The following is a 22493-nucleotide window of genomic DNA, read 5'->3' as shown; positions in this document are numbered from 1 at the left end:
GCACTGAGGAATTATTTGAAGTACCCTTAAAGCTTTCAAGAACTGCAGGTTGGAAACAAAGCAATTGACACCCCTCTTTTTGATATAAAGACACAGGAGATGTTGTCTCAAAATATTAGCAGAACAGAGAACTTTGAAAAAGTGCAGCCCAAAGACCAGAACCTTGGTGAGATCAGTATGTTACCTGGCACAATGTATACCCACTTCACACAAGAAATAGATGTATTGTTTCTGGGAGCTACATCTGATCAGATATATTTATAGATTTATTGATCAAGGGTTAGCAGGAGGTGGCCATTCTGCTTCCTATTCCCACTTGCAGCCCTGTCTCCAAGCCCTGCCTCCAAGTGACCCTTTGAATTTGAGTGTGCTGTGGCATTCAGGCTGGCTTCTGCTCACGGAAGGTGCCTCAGCCCCAGCTTGGATGATCTCCTCCCCTACCACAGCCTTCCTTGCTGCAGCCCACCACATTCAAGAGAGTCTCCTGACCCTCTGGAGAGTCTTGGAAGCAGGGCTGAGGAGGGGAAGCCCAAGGAGACGGGAGAAGAAGGGTTGGGTAGGAAGATACTTACCACCTACATCCTTACTTACATGCTTCTGGGTTTTTATGGCATTTTCTTCAAATCCGCATTACATTAAATCTTTCATTACATGTGTTTAGGTGCCAGGAGAAAACCTTCTCCTAGGCCTTTGGCTAATTAATCAATCTATAGGGTGGGGGTATTGTTTTGTCTGTTATTATTATATATATATTGTGTTTATATACTATAAATCACTCTATGATCCTTGGATGAAGGGTGACATAAATAAAATAAAATAAAATAAAATACGAGAACAGGCAGTTCCTGAAATATCCTGGACCCAAGTTGTTAAGGGCCTTGTAAATTAATACAAGAACCACAAGAGTTAATACAACCACCACAAAGGGTGATTATATGCAAAAGATGACAGGGTCCGTGAACTATTAATTCTTGTCTAGAAGAGGGGATTTTGACAGGAATTCAGGGTTAATGGATTAAAAATAAAACTTTTACCCCACGATTACAGGTTACAATTTAATGTACTTAAAAGTTTTATGTATTTGTTTTCTTAGCAGATTTATAGGGCTGCCCATCGACATGTTCCCTGAGCAGGTTACAAGGCAACAAGTAAAATGCCATACTGTTGCCATAAAGTATACCTCCAGGCTAGTGCAGTAGTATAAAGTGAAAAACTGATCTTTCTTTCTTTCTTTCTTTCTTTCTTTCTTTCTTTCGATTCACCTTTTAATTAGCATTACAGAGGACTAGAAAATGAGTTTCTCATTCTGCTTACAAAATGTAGATAAGAATTTTTAATGACAGTGCCCTTTAAATCAGAAGCTGATATATGCCACTAGCAAGTTAGCTAAGTCTCTGGCAACACTTTTGTTGTTGTTCCTAATACTTTAGTACTGTATTCATTCCTTCCCTTTAAGAAGAGAAAGTATGTTGACTCACATCTCTCGGGACTTCAGCTTTGGGGCACATTTTGAGTAGCAATAAAGTTCCCTCCAAAATTGCTACAAGCCTCCTATAAAATAATGACGGTTCATTGAATGTATATTTTTAAAAACCTAAACGCCTAACTCCTAAAAACCGTTCATCTTACAGCAGCCCCTGGTAGTCTTTCCCGCAGCAACAAAATGACCTGTTCACTTGATCCTGAAAGCTCCGAATTCTATGATCTCTCTAATGCTATGTCTCAACAAGACAGCTGAGAAGCAGGTCATTCTGGTTCTCAGGTGCTCTATTACACTCAGAGAAATGCAGCCCCACCTAATTTCGTTTCTACCGTGCATTCCTGACCACCACAACACTGACACGTTTACATTACCTGCGTTGCACAGTTTTCAGCAGACTAGTCTTATTGCACTCCAAGTAGGGGGAGAGTTTTTTCAACAACTTCCTAAATATTACTGCTGAGCTGAAAAGGTAAGTGGCTTTTAGTTAATGGTTTTCACCAAGTGATCTTTCTAGTCTCTTGCATTAGCTCTTCAAAAATGTCTCTGTCTGTAAGTGATCCTGGTTAGAAACGAACAGTTGTATCGGCCAGGTAATGCCCTGGCCTGGCACAGATCTGAAGATATGTTCTTAGTTGCATTTAACTTACATTCTGCTTGCAACGTCTCCCCCTCTCCTTCACTTCTAAGCAGTGGGCAAGAGGAGGCATATCTCAAGGAATTTAAATGACAGTATTTCTCAAAGTGATAAACTCTAGCATGTGTTAACTGTATATAAACACTACCCCAAATGACCTTTTACTGTTCAGTAACATTATAATGTCTGCTGTTCTTTCTGAAAGTTTCAAAGTTAGTATTTCATCTTTAACATGTGCAGTTACTTGCACAGAATGCATGTAGAAGACAACACTTCTCTGTAGTTTATGAATGTATACACTGGCTAAGTTGCACCTGTACTCAGGAAAGAAATACTAGATTATTGGAGTTCTCCTATTTAAGCATTGGTATAACGCAGAGAGGGGGAACTATCTGGAAAAACACCTTCCTCTGCCCCACAAATGAGAGTTAATGATGGGGTGGAAAAAGTGAGATTGGACTGGATTTTTTTTAAAAAATGTCTTCAAACAATTATGGTCAAGTAGCATTTTAGCCTTTACAAGCCATATGCTAAATGATATCACTAGAACATACTAAGTAGGGATGGGGTAATAAATTAAATTCAGTTCACATTTAAAGATGAAGGTACCTAGTTTGCACTTTCTGGGACAATACAGAAATTGAAACTTTGAAATGTTCGCTTCTCTGAATTTTGCAATGTGGCCCTCAAAGTCAAGTAATATGTGCAAAATGCATATGCTAAAATAGCACATGCATAAAGATTCACATAGTAGTGAAATTAACAAATAATAATGCTTTGGACTAGGGAAGCCTGCATTACAATGTGCATATTAGAAATTTACATTGCCACTGATGAATTTTCATGGGGCCATTAATTTAATACAAAAATTCATAAACTGGTGTGGAAATCTAGAGGACTGAATTTAAGATTGGAAAAATGAGGAACTGACATTGACATATTCACCCATTCCTAATACCAAGGTATATAAGACAATATGTAGACGCAATATAAGTACGAAGGTCATTAACTTACTTTATTTCATGCTTGCTATTATCCTTTATGAATAATGATACTAGAGGAAGTACAGCAGGCATGATAGCTGCACCAGTGTGTTATTGACATGGTAACCCCACCATTACCAAACTACAGATGATGTTTAAAATTTAAAACAGCTTTTAACATTGTGGTTTGGGGCTGGTTCACGGGAGCGGGAGACTGAGGAGAGCAGGGCTGCTGGTTCACAGACATTATACCTTAATACAGTGGTGTCCAAACTTTTTTCAAGGAGGGCCAGATTTGATGAACTGAAGGGCTGTGAGGGCCAACCAAAGCTGTTGACCATTTTTTTAGGATTTAAGTTGTTGAGCCACAGTGGCCAAATTGAACCAACCGGCGAGCCAAATTAGGCCCCCGAAATGAACTTTGGACATGCCTGCTTTAATACAAAAATCATTGGTGGCTATGAATCTGAATGCGGTGCATTAGGTACAAGGAGAGTGAGTGCCTCCCACTTTCTCCTTCTACAATAGCTTAATGATTGAAAAATTCACCTCTATGCCCAGGAGATATGTAAGTTTACAATGTAAGGGCAGGAAGTGTGAAAGTGTCATGCCAAAAATGACAGAGTGTTGCAGAGGCAGGAAGCGCCACCTCTCTTTTCACCATGCCCAAAGTCATTCAGATGGAGGAAAGATACCCAGAGAAATTTCTCTTTACAGAGGCATCATATGCTTAAAGGGGCTGCCTGGCCACACCTCTCAGCACACCCCTGATAATGCACAGCTCTGCCAGTGCGCAAGTGTTAGCAGCATTCCAGGGCATAGGAGTCCACCTGCGTAGGTTTCTGCATCTCATCTTAATATGTGGATAGCAGGGCCAGGGCCAATGAGATTATGGAATTATCAGGGCAAGGCTAGAGGCAGAATGCAATCCTATCGATTACATGATCAAACAAGTATCATGTGAAGGGATCTTATGACCGTCACACATGTGATTTTGCTATTGCAAAGCTAAGTGAAGTCTTACTGTGTATAAAGTATACCCTGCAAAGATAATAGGACTCTAAACTATTTGCAGTTGCTACAAAATCCTAGTAGTTTACATGACCTTGTAGTCTGCTTGGGTATGGGTGTGCCTTAACTGACACACACAACCACAGAAAGAGAGAGAGGGAGGGAGGGAGGAGATATATGATTATGGCTGGCTCTCATAAATCAAAACTCTAATTGGCATATGCCTTATTTGAATTCACGAGAATTCATATTTTCCTCAATGTCTCATCATTTACATCTGCTTTGAATTTTCCCTTGCATAGTCCCTATTCATGCTCACTGAAGCAAGGACACATAGATCAGATTCCACAGTGACACCCAGAACTTTGGAATGTTCTTCCTATGAGATTCACCAAAGCCCAAACCTGACTATAGTGAGGGTTAGTCTTTGGTAATTAATGTTAATTTCTTAACTTAGAAATACCTTTTAGTGAATTTTGATTTGTGTTGTTTTTTAATTGGCATGTATTTTGCATATTTTTACTGCTGTAATCCAGTGTAAGTTTTAAAGATAAAGGAAGACCAATTAAATAAATGGGGGTAGAGAGATATTAACAGTCTTTATTGGACATGAGATCCATGCATATCATATTACCATAAATTTAATCCAAACTAGGGCTGGAAACCTGCACACAACTTAGGCTGCCTAAATGCAGATCCATAATTTTCAAGGTGGGAATATTTCAGCAGGAAAGGAAAAAATCAGGGCAAATGTGAAATACCATATTTTTCTGTGTATAAGATGATGCTTTTTGCTATAAAAAAAAGGCAAAAATCGGCTGTCGTCTTATACACGGATAGTTAATGCAGAGGGGTGTATGTGGGTGTGTGGGTGCGATTAATGGCAGCTGCCAGCAGGAGACTGGCAGCGGCGATTGGGCAGGTGATTGGTGGCTGTGGCAAGGCCTGCTGGCAATTGGCTGTGGCTGCGGAAACTGAGCAGGTGATTGGCGGCTGTGGTGAGGTGGGTAGGCGATTGGCGGCTGAAGCAAGTGGGTGGATGAGCTGCTGGTGGCAGTGAGCGGGCAGACAATTGGCAGCTGCGGTGAGGTGTGCGATTGGCAGTGACTGTGGCAAGCGATTGGCAGTGGCAGGCAGGTGGGTGAGCGATTGGCAGAAATTACCTCCCCCCCCCCAAAGCTAAACAACTTAATTTCTTAATTGTGGGCTAAAAGGGGGGGGGGTTGTCTTATACATTTGGGCATCTTATACATGGAAAAATATATGGGCTGAATTCAATTAATCTTACATTGAAATTAATGGGCCCAAATTAGCCATGGCTATTAATTTCAATGGGCGTAATCTGAGTAAAAGTTAATTGGATACAATGCTATATATTTGAATATGTTGAAGAATAAATTATACTACAGCAGTTGAGAACTCATATCTCATAATAACTACAACAGCCATCACCACCACCCCTCTTTTAAACAAAAGGGAGAGAGAACCAGTAAACATGGAGAAGCAGTAAATTGGGCAAATACATGAAGCACTGGGGTTGTAATCACACTAAATCACTACTAAAAAGTAGCCTAGCAAGATCCCATAAGACTATAAGGGAAGTCCTGGTGGATTAACCCAAAAATCCTCCTAGCAGTCTGCTTCCTACAATGGCTAATCTAATGCTTCTGAGAAGCTGTAAGCATGGTGTGAAGGCAATAGTCCTTCTCTCCTGCTGCTCCCCACCAGTAATTGTTATTCATTGATTCACTTCCTGTGAACTTGGAGGTTCCTCCCATGGTGAACGTCATTGGTGGGAATGAGGTGTAATTAGGATTCCACCTGTTCATAAAGAATTTGTGCTACAGAGAAATGAAATGATAAACATCAGTGTCTTTAAAAAAGAAGAAGTTATTTTGGTTTAAGTTATTACTGGGTGCTAAAGTGGCCCTTTGTAAGCAACCTTGTTGGAGAGAAAGAGGCAAAACTCAAATTAGAAGCAAAGGACAAAAGCCAGATCAGCTGATTCCTGCATTTCAGCTTTTGCCACTAAGTGTATGTGCTATTATATCTGCGGGCATGCGCATGCCGAGAAATGTTAAACGAAAGAACAAGAAACCGGTTTATTATTACACATGAAAGGATTTCTGGGAAACACATAACTAAAAATAAACTCAACTATTTCTCTTTTTTTGAGTCCCCCATTTTCCAAGTGGAAAATTATAGTGGATGGAACAAAAAAAAGAGAGAGACTTTTGTGTTGCAAGTACAGCGATTTCAGCATCATGCCCTGTAAATGAAAGCTTTAGTTAAGTGAACTTTGGGTAATTTCCTGTGGGGGTTTCAAATTACAGCCAAGGCGAAATAAAAACAAAAATGACAAAACTCACTTTGTGTAGTAATGAAATGGCTATTGATGGAAAGCAGAGCAGGTTGCGCCAGAAAGGAAAACAACAAGTATGGCCATGAAGAGAAAGGAATATTTGAGAGCTTGCTAAAAGCTCACTCGATGTTTTATTTGTTCTTCCTGTGGTTCTTTAAAGTATTGGTTATAGTGGGCGGGGGGGGGAGGGGGGAGAGGGAATGCAGTCACAAGGTATGACAAATGTTTTTGTTCATTCAGTCAGAGGGCTTGTAACTCAGGATAAGCAGATTAATTACATCTTGAATACCGCCACTTATGCAGGGTGGGGAATCAGCCAAATAATGATTTGTCTCTTCTGCTTTGACTCATTTCACAAGAATTGCAGCCATATTTTGAACAAAGTAATTGCAGCAAATAATTTGCTTTTCTTTTATATTCAGCTATGTGGGCAAAATATTTACAAGCAAATAAAAAGAGTGATTTTTTTTTTTTGTAAATTTGACTGAAGTTGCCTGTGACATATGCAACATACTTTGAAAACAGGCACCAACATGTACAGTTGACATGGTGCCTAACTAAGAGGAGATACAAGATCCCTTTACCCCTTTTCCTCATATAATAGAATCATAGAATCATAGAATCATAGAGTTGGAAGAGACCACAAGGGCCATCGAGTCCAACCCCCTGCCAAGCAGGAAACACCATCAGAGCACTCCTGACATATGGTTGTCAAGCCTCTGCTTAAAGACCTCCAAAGAAGGAGACTCCACCACACTCCTTGGCAGCAAATTCCACTGTCGAACAGCTCTTACTGTCAGGAAGTTCTTCCTAATGTTTAGGTGGAATCTTCTTTCTTGTAGTTTGGATCCATTGCTCCGTGTCATGCTGTTCTCTTTCCCCTGAGGTCCTCGTCTTGAGCATAAACATCTGCCAATGGGAGCTTATGAACGTAGGTTTTTCCCATGCAAACATCCAGGCTCCATGTGTGTACTTTAGTGAATAGGACTCCTATACATGCATAGCCCTACACACAAGTAATGTATGGAGGGGGACTATGGTGATTTGCCTGATGGGAATAAAGTAATTTATGAGCACAATTCTGCCAAGACCACAAAAGGGGAAAGATAATTCATGAAATGCAATGATGCAATAAAGCATTAATCACACAATTTTGTGTGATTCACAAAATTGAGTGATTAACAAATCTGTTCTGTCCACTGAAGAGACTTACCCCAGTATCACCAAACTTAAAAAGTTACCAGAATGTACTGAAACAAGAAAGGTAGCTGAGGAAAGTGAGGTTTCTTTTAGACAGTTATGGGACCTGAAAACTGACCAGGACATTTGTTCCTTTAAAAAATTATTATTTTTTTGTCCCTTAGCTGTGCTATCAGAAAGCTCGGAGAAGAGAAACCAATCTTACAGAAAACAATTTCTGATAATACACAATGAGAAAGGCAATACATTTTAAAAATACATTCCTATAAGATGACCCTATGTCTAGCTCAAGAATAATGACAGCTATTAGGCCTTGTCTATAAGACCAAACCATCCTGCTATCTTGAAAAAGAGAAATGTGTTCTTAAATTGCAAAGTTTTGAGAAAAAGATATTACAGTAGACAAGTGTTGAATTTAGTAGTTGGGACTCCAATTTTTCAAGGAACAAGCAGAGTGATGGTAACTCCAGTCCTTCATACTGCCATTAATTGCATCAGCTGACTGGGAGTGACAACACACTGCTCTTTTCCCACTCACACCTAAACTTGTTATTGTGAGAGTACTGTAATCGGGCAGTTTAGACCTGCATAACGTTTCCTTCTTAGCCCCAAATATGGGAGTCAGTCAGATCCTGAGTGTAAGCCACATATATTCATCGACTCTTTTTATAGAAGATTGGGATACCCCGCAATATCTTGGTCTATAGCGTACCAGTGAATCCATGAAAACACCAAGTTTATAAAAGGGGAAACCTAGTATTTGACCACAACTGAAACAACCAGAATGAGAACTGCAAGATATCCTTTGTGTATTTATTAATTTCAATCTTCAATTCAGTGAATCTCTGTGACTTTTTTAACATAAAAAAGATGCAATATAAAGATAAATATAAACTCTGAACTTTTTTACAGGTTCATCATATCAAGAAATAAGTATCATACCTGTGGAGGGAAAATGATGTTCCCAGAAGAAATTATGTTCATTTTGCTGTTGGCTAACTTGCAGTCAACCAGAAATGCTGGTGTCAATGCGCTAAGTATCGCAGCCACTACAAGCAGCTTAAATAACACAACCATGAGTTCTACTATATTTATAAATAAATCATCCAATAAATCTGTAACTTCTGGAAGAACTCCTTCTGTAACTCTTACATCACCAACAGACACTGATGACAACACAACAAAAAATATGGTGATTGAAAGCAGTACCCAAAGCAGCAATGTGACACTCCTTAATACTTGGTTATCTTCAACGGCACATCAGCTGAATCTTACAACAAAAGATTCAAATCAGACTTCTGCAATAATCAATGGAACATCAGGTCCTTCAGAGATGCCTACAGTCAGCAGTGGCCTGTTCACAAGCTCTGAAAACTATTCAGTCACAACTTATATCAATTCAACAGAGAAAGCAATGAACAACTCTACCACAGCCAACTATAATGTCAGTTCTACCACCATAGTCTCTTCTAATGGAACTCAAATTGATGGCATAACAGTTCATCCTACCAGTAGTATGTCAAATACATCAACCATGTCACCAGGTACTAAGATCAACAGTGTTACAACAGCTTTACGGATAAGTTTGCAAACCACGAGTCTGTACTCCAGTTTTACTGATGGGTTGGCAGAAGCAAGAGAACCTCAAAAAGGTACCTTAATTTTCAAGAATATTTCACCACTCAATAATAGTATCTACATTACCATAGTCCACCCAGAGTAGATAGATATTATTAGACCCACTGTTGCAGCTGGCTCAGTTTTAAAAGGAGTTACAGAAGCTGAGCTATTTATTTTGCAGCAGAAAAACCTGACAGGATTCTAGTTTACATTTACATGGCCACAGACAGACTTTTCTTCTTCTTTCCCTCCACTGCATTCTAATAATGGTAAAATGGAAATAAAAGGACATCTTTTTCAATGTAGCATTATGTCTGAGTGAACTAATTCTGAAGAACATCAGTGCACCAAGGAAGGATAGTCAACTAAGTTCTCCTCAGAGCAGACTCATTGAAATTAATAGAGCTAACAGTCATCTTCATTAATTTCATAGGTCTAGTCTTTATAAGATTTAGTTGAATACCACCCATAGGTTCTATTTTATTTTTGCACGTGGTCCTTGTTTATAGGGAAGAAAAGCTTATTTAGTGCAGATTGTACAGCCTGTTCTGAAGAAAGAACATTGCTTTCATAATTTCCCAACTTGTCTTCAGAGTTCTGACAATGTCTATCCCCCGCAATCCAAATGCTGCTATAAAGAATATGTCAACAGAAAATACCAATACAGGGTATAAAATGTGCTACAAAGTTTGTAACCAAACTATGCAGCCTACACTTCTTTTTTCCATTTAGATTTTATTAAAGTTGGAAAGAAAATATACAACTGTTAAAAATCAAATTTCCAATATCTTTTTATCAAAGATAAAAGAAAGTAATCTAAATAAAAACACAAACCAGACGGTGAAAAAAGGAAAGCATAAAATAAGAAAAAAGGGAACTTCTGGTTCTTCATCTAAATTATCCAAAACATCTGCTCCAAGATAGCACCCAACAATTTTGCTTTCTATAAACCAATATTTTCTTCAATCCTCAAACCCAGATATAATAAATTCATTTTCTTTTTCACACAAAAAGTCTATAATGGGTGCAGCCTATACTTCTGATTCTGATGGACAGGAAATAATTTCAGTATAAAAAGTGGAATAGACAGACAGATGTGTGAATATCATATTACTTACTAAACAGATTCTTGTTTGCATTTAATTTTACTCCTTAATCTGTCCTGCACTGTGTTTCATACTGCAATTCTATTGTTCATGTTGTATTGTGACAATTCTATCTACACAACTTTAGTTGTGGGGAAGAACAAAAATACCATAAATAAATAAATAAATAAATAAATGACATATGAGAAACTGTTTTCATAATAGTTTCTTTAAAATGACTTAGAGTTATATGTAGAAGTGAATGTTTTGGATCATAAACTCTGATTGGGTGTTCAGATCTTATCAGGGATCTAGACATTTTGCCTTCGCTCAGTTGCCAGTCATTATTTGGGATGACTATATAGTCTCTCTCTGCTCCCAAACCCCTAACATTCAGGGATTATTTTCCAGAGCTGCTTGTGAAAGTTATGTTTGCTTAAAAATCCATTTTGTTTTTGTTTTTCAGAAAACCATAGTAATGGAGCTGTAGTGTTTGGTGCAATAGTAGGAGCAATTCTAGGGTGTGCATTAATCTCTCTGGTGGGGTATTTCATGTGTGGGAAGAGAAAAACGGACTCATTTGCACATCAGCGACTTTATGATGACATGAGGAATGATCCAGGTAATGAAACAGCAAAACGAACTGAGACATTATAGTCACACAGATTTCATTTTATTGTAATCATTTTGAGATAGCTTTGAGATTTTGATAGCACAGAGATCATCCTGAGAACATACCAATTGTCTGGACTTCAAATGAGGTACTTAAATACTGAATCTTCTGCTAAAAATGGCACCCAAACTATAGACTGCAGAAAGGAAAGGATCAGATGATTCTGCACGTATGCTTTTCCTCATGCTTCAATGGAAGCAGGTAATAAAAGCAAAACACAATCCATACTACTGGAAAACATATCAGCACCAACACTTTATACACATTGCAGTTCAATGCCCTGCTATCCACATTTGTGTAGGAAAATGAGATTTATTTGTGTTGCTTGAAGGGAAGCCAGGCTGTTCTCATATATGATATTATGCTTACATGATTGCATTTATTGTAGTCAAACTGCAAGGACATCTGCAGAAGCAGAAAATGTAATTTACAAATTCAGTTGGTTTCCCTTACCAAATGCAGATTTCATGCTCAAAATACACTCATTTTAATTTTCCTTAGAAATAAAATACTACCAGAAAAAAAATGCTCTGTCATGATGTTTCAGAACTAAACTTGAAACACTGCTCATTAGGTTTGTTATACCCCTTCTATTATCTATATAACAGTGGCACTAAAAGGTCCACATTTTTCCTCTGAAATTCAGACACATTATGCCACTTATTGTACTGTTGGTGATATTATGCCCTCTCCAATTATGAGCAGCAATAAAACAGTCAGAATGAAGTCTTTAATGGGCATCAATCTACATTATTCCTGAAGCAGATAGCTCTTCTCTGTAACAATAGGCTATGGAATGATATGTTCAGAGAAAAGAATTGCCCATAAAATGCTGTTGCAAGCTGCTCCTCAAACACAAACCTGGACACATCAAAGCAAAGAAAGCAGTATAAATTCTTGTAAGGAGATGTCTCTGAAGACTTTAGTTTACACCCAAATCCAAATTAATGTGCTCTTGCTTTAGGTAGTTTCCTGTGCAATAAACAACCATTAGAAACAAACGATCTATTCAAATGTCAAATATTTTATCACATGACACAAAAAATGTATTTGCATTTCCTGCATTGTTTCGACAACTGAATGCTAAACCCATATTAACTGTATTAAAACATTCAGTTTTAACATGGATTTATTCTGCTTTCTAACTTGCATTAAACAGCACAGGAGAAGCTCAATGGCCCCTTTAGGGCTAGGTGTAGAAACAATGATTTGTTCTTTCTCTTAGCTATCTTGACATGTTTATTTGAGGCACTGAACCTCAATCAATTGATTAGAAGTGGATTCCAGTTCTAAAGTAGTCTAATCTTGCTTCTTTCTTGCCTTTTAGTCAGGGGGGAAGGAACGCATTTGTGATGGTTGCCCCAGTGATTTAGCACCTAGAAAAGATCAGGCATTTTTCTCTCCTCCATTCCTCTGGATTTCCACTCTATGAGAAGTGCAGCATCTACCTGTAATGCTAAATCATGTAGCATCACAAGCAAGAGGCTTGGGCTCACATGTTCCCCTTCCCCTTCTGGTGAAGTTATGATGAAAGGTCAGGACCTACTACTTCTGTTTTATATTAATCACGGTTTAGCATTTTAAACCTAAACTGTGGTTGCTCTTAAACTATGGTTTATTGGCTTATTTCAGCTGCAGGGCTGGCAGGAGGCAGACTGAGGCAGCCACCTCAGGTGGCAGAATCCTGCTGGGCAGCACCACTGTGGGTGCCCCACCCACCCCTGCTGCCACCACTCACTGGAAGCCACCACTGTGTGACCCAGGTAAACAAAGGCTTCAGCAGTGAGGCAGCAGAGGGGGGAGGGAAGCATCTTCCCATTTCCCCCCAGGTGGCAAAACTGGACAGGCTGCCTCTGTTCAGTTGTAGTTATGATTAACTAGAATGTGTCAGGTCTGGATGACATGAAGGAGAGGAAGTGCATGAGCCAGAGATGGTCATATTTTCTCACCACACTAAGCTATGGGTCAGTGTTACATCTGAGCCAGCTCTACAGGCAAGGTAAGGACCAAGGAAAAAACATGCTGCAGAAACATCTGCTCATAGATTAGTTCTACAAAGCTAGAAGGGTTCGTTTGCATCCGTTTTCTTGGCCTGAGCAAGGAAGTCCTGTATAGCAGCCCCTATAATGGTTAGAGGAGAAGGAGACTTGTAGTTGCCAAAATATAGTGCTTCAGCAACATCTGTATTGAGGAAGATGAGCAAGGCAGAAAATATATGGGAAAGGAGTTGCCAAGTTTGTGTTGTATTTTTTAAAATTGGATGGTTGTTGCTTGCACCATAATAACTGACTGAAAACTTCATGCCCTGGCCAGTGTGGTGAGGTGGTTAGATAGCTGGATATGTATAAGCGGTAAATACACTTATGAGTCCATGCTCAGTTATGGCACTCACAGGTCAACCTTTGGAGAGTATCTATCTGTCTATTGCCCATCCTATCTCACTGGTTTGTTGTGAGACTAAAAATGCCACTCTGAGCTCATGGGAAATGGGTGGGATAAAAATAATAGCTGCATTTTGTAGCAAAACTCCAGTCTGTCAAAGTGATTAGAGAGCCTCCCATTGACTACTATATGATTTTGATCAAGGCCTTATTTTCATACTTCTGACATTATATTTTAAACTATTTTTAAAAATGGAAATGCTTTTGCAAGCCACACTTATATCCCAAACCGTTATGTTAGTCACCTAAGAAAAAGACAGATTTACTGCTGCTGAGTCGCTCTAGAGTCTTGAAGCAATTCCAATTCTGTTCCTCAGTATTAATTATTCACACATGACATTTCCAGCCATGGGTGTATCCACACATGAGCAAGTGTGTATGGAGCTTGATGTTTAATCACATTTTATTCCATACACATCCCAACACCTACAACTGGCAAGAGTAGAAATACTTCCTTAGTCAGATGCATCCTGAGATAAAATAAATCATTCAAGGACCTTTTTAACATTCTATTCAAAGGAAGCATTGTTCAGAACCCTATAAATATCTGTCTACATTTATTTTGCAGTTCTACGACTAGACAACGTGCCTGAGCCTTACGGTGCAAGCTTTGGAAATCTGTCATACTACAGCCCTACAACAGTCAACGAGACAGCAGCCCAGAGCAGCAAAGAATCTCCCTATGATGCAATTCAGATGAATGACATGTCCACATCACAACCGTCAGCACAGTAGTGTGAATAACTTGTGTCAAAACAAAACATCTCACATCCATGGTTTCTTCTTCTTCTTGAGTTTAAGGATCGGGTCATAATGGTTTGAAAGATATTTTTTTTGTTGCACCAGCCCTCTGCCTGTTGATATGTACAGTTTCCAATAATCTAAGCGAGGCAATGCTTGTTGGCCATGTTTACAAATTTATATGCCCAGAATTTCACTTTTGTGTGCATTGTGTTTTGGATGGTTCACATATCAATGCCCTTTACTGAGTGGTCAATTCCAGTGCTAACACACAGGTCCAAACTGATTCTATGGCAAAGAATTGTGCTTTATACAAAGCAATAAGAACATTCTACCTACATTTTTGGATCTGTAGTATGTCAGTGACATAAATACGGTACCAATGGTATCCTCTCATCAGTCAATGTCCTTGCATGTGTGAACCAATTCTCAGTCTTTCTTCATCTGTTTCATCTGTATTATTTAACTTAAGTCTTAACTATCTAACTCAATTTGTTACCACCAGATACGATAGGCACGAGCTCTGAAAAAACTTAGACGACTTTGAAAGATCACAAAGGATAGCTCTTTATGTAGTAGTTCACTGTGATAGCAGAATGCATTTCCTACGCTCACAGTCAGTATGTTTAGACTGCCAGATGCTGGACATAAACAAGAGAGGATGCCTGGCTTGTCAACTTCTATGACCATCTGCTTGGCTGCTGCTAGAATGTTGGACTGGATGGACTTTAGACTATTATAGCAAATCAATTATGGCATGCATGTTGTTTTTACTCTAGGGGAAATGCCATGAATGGGGAAAAAGGGGGGGAGCCAATTATGTTCTACAAATGCAAAAAAGCACTTAAATCAAGGGACTGGCACAGAGGTAGGGGTAGGTTTTTTTGTTTTTTGCCCAGGGGCCACATTACCTTATGGGCAACATTCTGGGGTCTACATGGCAAGGGTGGGTGCAGAAGCAGAGCTGGTGCTCCCCATCTTGCCAAACATTCTGGCCTCAGTTCAGATTAGCACATATATTATAGGAATGCATTCAGTTGCACATGGAAAGAAATGCATTGTGCAATATGAATGAGCATTAGAATGCACAATTTGGCATGGATTCAGCTGGAGGTCGGAATATAAATTCTTCCCAACTACAGTGCATTAGTTTCATTGGGATGCTCACATCCCCGTCCTCATTTTGCCACATCTTGTCAACAAAGTATGACTGGCCTGGCCAATGAACAATCAGCCCAGATGTCCAGGCAAAGAGGCTGTCTTTTCTCTTACTGCAACACCAATCTGAATGCCACAGTCTCAACAAAAATGGCATTTTTCAGCTTTCAATTTATTGCAAGATCCAATCGGCATCAGAAGTGGTTTCAGCTGAAATGCAAATAGAAGGCTTAGTGTAGTTATTGTCTGGACCCAAGTGGAGAATCAAAGGGCGCTCCCCATTCCCCCCAGTTTTGAGGCTGTTTGGTTTCCCCTTGGCTGCTATTTACACAACAATTTTTTGTCTAAATTACCTTCACCATTGCGTACAGTTAGTTTGGCCCCAAGTCTTACATGCAAGGAGAGCAAATTGTCATTTATCACAGATGCGTGTGGAAGAAGGGAGTAATAAACTAGGATAATGGAAAATAAAACAAAAATCAAAGCAATGTATTTTTCATTACATATTGCATTCCACACAGGCTAGACTGCCAAGAGAAGTGAGATTGCTTTAACTCTAGTGCTTGGGATCACAAGGCGCCAAGGAAACTATGTGACAAAAGAGATGCTTCTTGATAACAATGCAAGATAGGGAACACCAAATTCATCCCGAAACATGGGTCCTAAAATTTGCCAAGTATCTTTTATCTGAGAAGAGCAACACACTTCCCTGCTACATGCAGGAAATGCTTGCTGTATGAAAGAGCACTGAGAGCCAGGGTGGAGTGTCATCAGATCTCAGTTTATTCTGGGAACTTGCTGGATAAACTGCGGGAAAACAGAGTCTAAGCCCAGCATCCGGGGCCGGCATGAATGAGCACTTGCCAAGGCCCCCAAAGACTTAGAAGAGCCTGTCACCAACACTGTCACTCCATTGGGACTACCAGGAAGTGTCAGTGCCTCTGCCACCACTGAGCCATAGCATGGAACCTTTTGCTGTCTCACTTCATTCTCTCCAGGCACGGTGCTTTTGGTTGGTGGTAGCAGCAACAGTAGTTTTGAATGGGAGCTGCATGGGTGCTTGGCTCCAATCCTTGGTGTGGTGTCCACTGGGTATTTTGATCATCCAACATGCAATATACTGATGTCTAGTAGGGCATTGCATTTTGGGAGACTAAATGTCGCCACGCTGCACATTGGAGCAGAGCACCAGCTTGGTTCCCTTTCAAAAGTGGCAGTAGCATGCAGCAGCAGCAGCAGCAGCAGTGGCATCATATGGTGGTTGTGGCTGAGGCTACAATAGCAGATAGCAGTATTGGCAGAAGCCCAGGTCAGGCTCCACTGGCAACACTCATGCTGAAGGCCCACTGGAATCTGGCTCTAGCCCTGTCAGTCTCTACCTTACAGGGCTGTTGCGAAGAGAAAATAGATAGCTTCTTGAATGCTACCCAGAGCCCCTTGATGGAAGAAAATGATATAAATGTGAAAAATAATATTTCCATTGGCTTCTGAATTTGCCACCGTTATTATTAAATATTATTAGACCAAGGCACAAGATGTCTTCAGCTTTGGGGTTGACCACCCTCACCAAGCACGCTGAGATATTATTCTATGCTTTTTAAAAGTTAGGTGTCCTGCAGCACTGACTCACACTGACATATGAGCTGAAACAGAAGGGGAGAATTTGTAGCCTGTTACTCTCTCAACTTCCAGTAATAAGAGATTAGAGACAGACCTTGATAATGCAAACAGAGCTTTCAAGACAGAATGCTGAACAAATTGTCCTGTGTAAAGCCTGCTTTCCAGTTCAATCTTGATGAGCATAAATAGATAGCAGGTGCCTTTCCCCCAGAGAACTCTTCTTGCTTCCCAAAAATTGAGACTTAGAAGTGTGCCGTGTTGACAGCAAAGGCAGCATTGATCCCACAGTTCTTCCTTCCTACATACGGACTGAAATTTCATGTTATGTGCAGACTATGGGAATCGGATGTCTCTGATGGTTACCCAACAGGGTACCCTAAGGATATACTTATATGAATTTTAGAAATAGCATGCCCTGCACACTGTATGTAAATAATGCAAAGGGGACTTTAAATAAATCAACAGTAGCAGCAACCATTCTGCCATGAGTCAGAGACTAAATGTAGAAAGTGTAAGTACTGCATTACAAATCCAGTGGGGTTGTCTTTGTATCCCACCTGGTTTTGGACTTCTGTGGATTTATGTTGGTCTACTGAGTTGAGCTATATCCAGCTTTGCCTATAGAATCATTATTGTGGCTTATTTTTTATGACAGTTTGATGCTTTTGGAGAGTCACCCTTTCCCCTTCACCAACCCAGCAGCTGGGATTGTGATAAATGCATATAAATACATATTTGTAAACTATGTCAATAAAGCTATTTTTTAACCTTTAAGCTCTTTGTCATTGTACACTATAGGATTAAAATGGGATGGATATTTTAGGAAAACAATGGATTAAAGAACACAGATATTAATATGAGGTTGGATTGCCATCTTTCATGGATGCTTTAGCTGAGATTCCTGCATTGCAGCGAGTTGGATTAGATGATCCTCAGAGTCCTTTCCAACTCTACGATTCTATGATTCTATACTCATAGTAAACTCATTGAAATTAATGGCTGTAAATGAGTCATCTCCATTCATTAACTGGTCTATTCTGCATATGACTAGCACTGGATACAACTCATATATACCTCTAGTATAATACTGCAATGGACTGCAAAGTGAAGAGGTTTCTCTAGCACTAGAGTAATTTACCCAGTCATTTGTGTTCCTGAAGGGCTTATTTCAGCTGTGTATAGAGATCTACATCCCTAACAAGCATGACGATAATAGCTTCAAAATGTATATTCTCATTTTAAAGTTCATTCCAAATTAAGGCTTACTGAGTATAATACCTTTTATTTTACAGTAACAGGTAAAACAACAACAACAACAACAACACTTACCCCATATAGCCATAAAAATAGCAAAGAAGACAGTCCCTCCGTTATCAAATAAGTGTGTAACCTTAGAAGAAATGAAAGAATATAAGGCAAGTAATGGAATTATTAAACAATAAAAATCTACCATATGCTAATATGTTCTTAATTAAAGAGTGCCATAATACTGAACAATTGCAAACAGACTCGGGTAAAGTGGATGCATAATTTCATTGGGTTTAAACATGGGCCATGCCTTCATGAACTCTATTAAAGGATCAGCAGTGGAATAAGCATAAAATTACATCTATTATATTAGCTCATTGGGCTAATGCTGTGGAGGCTAATTCTCTGCTCATTTTCATATCCACTCGTGGCAACCTCCATCCTGGCTCAAAGGCCTAAAGCAATTAAAGGCTTAATGTCCCCATCTTGGTTTCCAGACCCTTGATAATCTTGGTCACATTCCCCAGCACATACTCCAGCTTGCTGATCTCCTTCTTAAACTGTGGTGCCCAGAATTGGACACAGTACTCCAGGTGGGGTCTGATCAAGACAGAATAAAGTGGTACTATTACTTTCCCCACCACACATTCAGTGAACTGGATGCTTGTGTGGTTTTGTTTAATTCTGAAATGGGCTCGAGGAGGAATCTGTGGGAGGAGGAATCTAGATGTTGTTGGACTTCAACTCTCATCAGTGCCCCAGGCAGCATGGTTAATGGTTAGGAATGATGTAATCCAAAACCACAGTCCCAAAATAACCTAACCTATGTTTTCCTATCACAATAATAATAATAATAATACTAATAATAATAATAATAATAATAAAAATTGTCCAGTAGCACCTTAGAGACCAACTAAGTTTGTTCTGGGTATAAGCTTTCGTGTGCATGGACACTTCTTCATGTATAAATGCTTGTTTTATAGCAAAGCTGTAATTCTGTTTTCCCCTATGCACAAGTGTGAACTGTTCAAAGTGCATTTTATAATGAATTGACTGTCTGCTGTCATTTTTATTCAGCAGTTCAGTTATTTTACCTTTACAAATAATAATTTATCAGTAATTTATATAAACTGTTTTTCTATTTTATCTGCATGCTATGCTGTATTGTGTTTTTAATATTCGGTTGGGAGCCACCCAGAGTGGCTGGGGAAACACAGCCAGATGGGTGGGGTATTAATTAATAATAATAATAATAATAATAATAATAATAATAATAATAATAATTCAGTTACAGATGGGTAGCCGTGTTGGTCTGCCATAGTCGAAATAAAAAAAAAAATTTTCCCCTTCCTGTAGCACCTTAAAGACCAATTAAGTTAGTTCTTGGTATAAGCTTTCGTGTGCATGCACACTTCTTCAGATACACTGAAACAGAAGTTACCAGATCCTTCTATATATTGAGAAGGTGGGGAGGGGTATTACTTAGAAGGGTGGTGGGAATCGGAGATTGGCAGATAGCTGAGATGAGTCACAAAACAGAGAAACCAGTAGGAGAACACTTCAATCTCCCAGGACATTCTATACAAGATCTCAAAGTAGCTGTTTTACTACAAAGGAATTTCAGAAATAGACTGGAAAGAGAAGCTGCTGAATTACAACTCATTACCAAACTTAAAACAATGGAGAAACCTGGTCTGAACAGAGACATCGGATTCTTATCTCATTATACATGACTAAGCCATTTCTCACCTTCTCACCCCTTGCTTTTTCCTGTAAGACCTATTGCAGTCGTTAAGAGTCGTCAACAGGCTCATCTCAGCTATCTGCCAATCACCCATTCCCACCACCCTTCTGAGTAATACCCCTCCCCACCTTCTCAATATATAGAAGGATCTGGTAACTTCTGTTTCAGTGTATCTGAAGAAGTGTGCATGCACATGAAAGCTTATACCAAGAACTAACTTAGTTGGTCTTTAAGGTGCTACAGGAAGGGAAAAATTTTTTTTTTTATTTCAATAATAATTCAGATACACTTGGTGTATCTGAAGAAGTGTGCATGCACACAAAAACTTATACCCAGAACAAACTTAGTGAATCTCTAAGGTGCTACTGGACAATTTTTTAATTTTTTAATTTATTTCGACTGCGTCAGACCAAGACGGCTACCTACCTGAATCTATTCCTATCACAATATTAGTCTGATTTAGCTAAACAAAACTGACATGAAGTTCACAGCATGCAGAGATTGTGAGCAGGTTTACTGGAACAAGAACTATTTCGAACTTAACCTGTAATACTGTAATTAATTCTGTTTGCCATTTAACTACCATTTATTTCCTCACCATTTAGACACAGTGTCTATGACACTTTTATTAATGGAAGGAGACTTCACTGCCAATGTTTAACTACTCTATAACTACACTGTGTTACATATAACCCCAAAGTCTAAGGAACAGCAATGGACCTTAGGAATGTGATGCTTGTAAGGCGATGGGTATCTGGGGGAAAAGGAGTGCTGAGGAGGCTGAATAGTTTGCTGTAGGAGGATTTCATTCCCCACACAAGATGACATACTTAATTAGATGCCTTGAGACTTTTTCTCTTGCACAGTCCTCTTCAGGAACTGCAAACCTTAGCTAATTTAACACATTCCTGTTTTAATAGGAATGCCGTTTTCCAATACAAAAATATTTACCAGAGAGGGGATGAAATGTTTACACAAAACAGACAACTATACTGTAATATATTTCTTTAAAGTGAATGTAATAAAAATGGTTTAAACAACATTTATAGGGTAGAATCCCTCTGGAATGTTTTATTTTCTTTCGAATGAATCCACTATACAGCGTGTAGTTATTTAACACATATGTCTGATAAGCACTCAGGCCTCAGATGATTTAAAGTGCACATTTGAAAAAGTGCACATTTACTACCCACTGCTCAAGAATATCAGCTTGGTAAGTGTGCTCCATGAATTTCATTACAGTGAATGTGGGATTCAAAGGTAACTCTGGTGTGGATGTGTGTGTTTATAGACAGACAGACAGACAGACAGACAGAGTGCTATTAAAGGACTGGGAGGTAAATAATATGACTGGGAAGTGATTTGTTGTATGTATGAATCAGATGAAAATAGGAATGCTTCTGTTTTCAAATGGAAGTAGAAAAACCACAAATTCTTACAAATTAATGAAATAAGACAACTGTAATCTGTTGTTTTACATTGTATTTATGTATTTATTTAGTAATAATACAGATGAGTGAGGAATGTTGTAATCTTATTTTCATTTACGTGAAAGAAAGCCCAATTGAACTCGGTAGGGCCTGCTATTGAATACACACATATAGGCAGGGCTTTTTTTTCAGCCGGAACTTACCAGAACTCGGTTTCGGCACCTCTCAGGTGGGCACCATTGCCAGTATAAGAGAACAAGGGAGGTGTTCATGGTGAGTTCCGGCACCTCTTTTTCTAGAAAAATAGCACTGCGTATAGATTTGCTATATCTGTAAAACTGCTTGTGTTATATATCCAGTGAATTCTTTCTGTTTGCAGAAGGCCTTTTGCTTTGAACAACAACTTTCCATCCCCCTCCTCTCCTCTCCCTGCGTGCCCCACAACCCCTCTCCTTGATTGAAATAAAGCCCAGATCAGATGTTTTGAATTTGGAAGGAGAGGGAAATTCAGCTTCTGAAGCAGAAGTTCTTTCATGAAACTAATTACTTCATTGGATCCAACCCCATGACTACATAAATTAATCAAGAGCCAAAATGTACACAGGGTATACTGCTGGTGATGGGTCCAGAATATGTGAGCATCCTACTAATAACCCCAACAAAAAATCGGGCATTGAGTATTTGCATTCCACACTTGAAAAGTCTTGAAGTGGTGTTTAAGTGTTTGATGTGAATTCATAATCATTTTCTGTCTCTGCAGAGCAGAAATATTTTCTTACAGAGCAGTAAGACAGGGAGGCAGGCTCTCAGCCCCACCACTGATAGCAAAGGGCCAAAGATATTCACTTGGCCTGGGTTGATTTTATAGGTTCTATCGCAATAACCTGTTTTGGCAGGGCAAATCCTTGTGAAGTGATGAGCATGAAAGCTGAATACATTTTTGGGTTTGCTGCTGAAGAGTCCATCAAGCACCACGGTGCATTATAGGAGTGGGAACCTCTGGCTCTCCAACTGTCACTGACCCACAATTCTCATCAGTCCTAGAAGCATAGCCAATGGT

The 22493-nt window shown here is 39.3% G+C and overlaps 2 protein-coding genes across 5 annotated transcripts in view; one reads left to right on the top strand and one right to left on the bottom strand.

Moving 5' to 3' along the window:
* The window catches only part of ANO3 (anoctamin 3), a 244823-nt gene that overhangs the window by 23543 nt on the left and 198787 nt on the right, over nucleotides 1-22493 (bottom strand). For all 4 annotated transcript variants that reach the window (XM_080983017.1, XM_080983018.1, XM_080983019.1 and 1 more), the window contains one exon: nucleotides 18341-18401. In XM_080983017.1, the coding sequence (XP_080839143.1) occupies nucleotides 18341-18401 (61 nt within the window). The remainder of the gene's footprint in view (nucleotides 1-18340; nucleotides 18402-22493) is intronic.
* MUC15 (mucin 15, cell surface associated) lies at nucleotides 1491-17785 on the top strand. Its single transcript, XM_080983882.1, has 4 exons — nucleotides 1491-1952; nucleotides 8586-9325; nucleotides 10845-11000; nucleotides 14061-17785. The coding sequence occupies exons 2-4, from the start codon at nucleotides 8629-8631 to the stop codon at nucleotides 14225-14227; spliced, it is 1020 nt and encodes a 339-aa protein (XP_080840008.1). The 5' UTR covers nucleotides 1491-1952; nucleotides 8586-8628; the 3' UTR covers nucleotides 14228-17785.

The sequence above is a fragment of the Podarcis pityusensis genome (genome assembly GCF_964106645.2).
Source record: "Podarcis pityusensis genome assembly, chromosome: 1".
Lineage (NCBI taxonomy): Eukaryota > Metazoa > Chordata > Lepidosauria > Squamata > Lacertidae > Podarcis > Podarcis pityusensis.
Note: the sequence above shows the minus strand (reverse complement) of the source record. Positions and strands in the feature narration are given on the sequence as shown.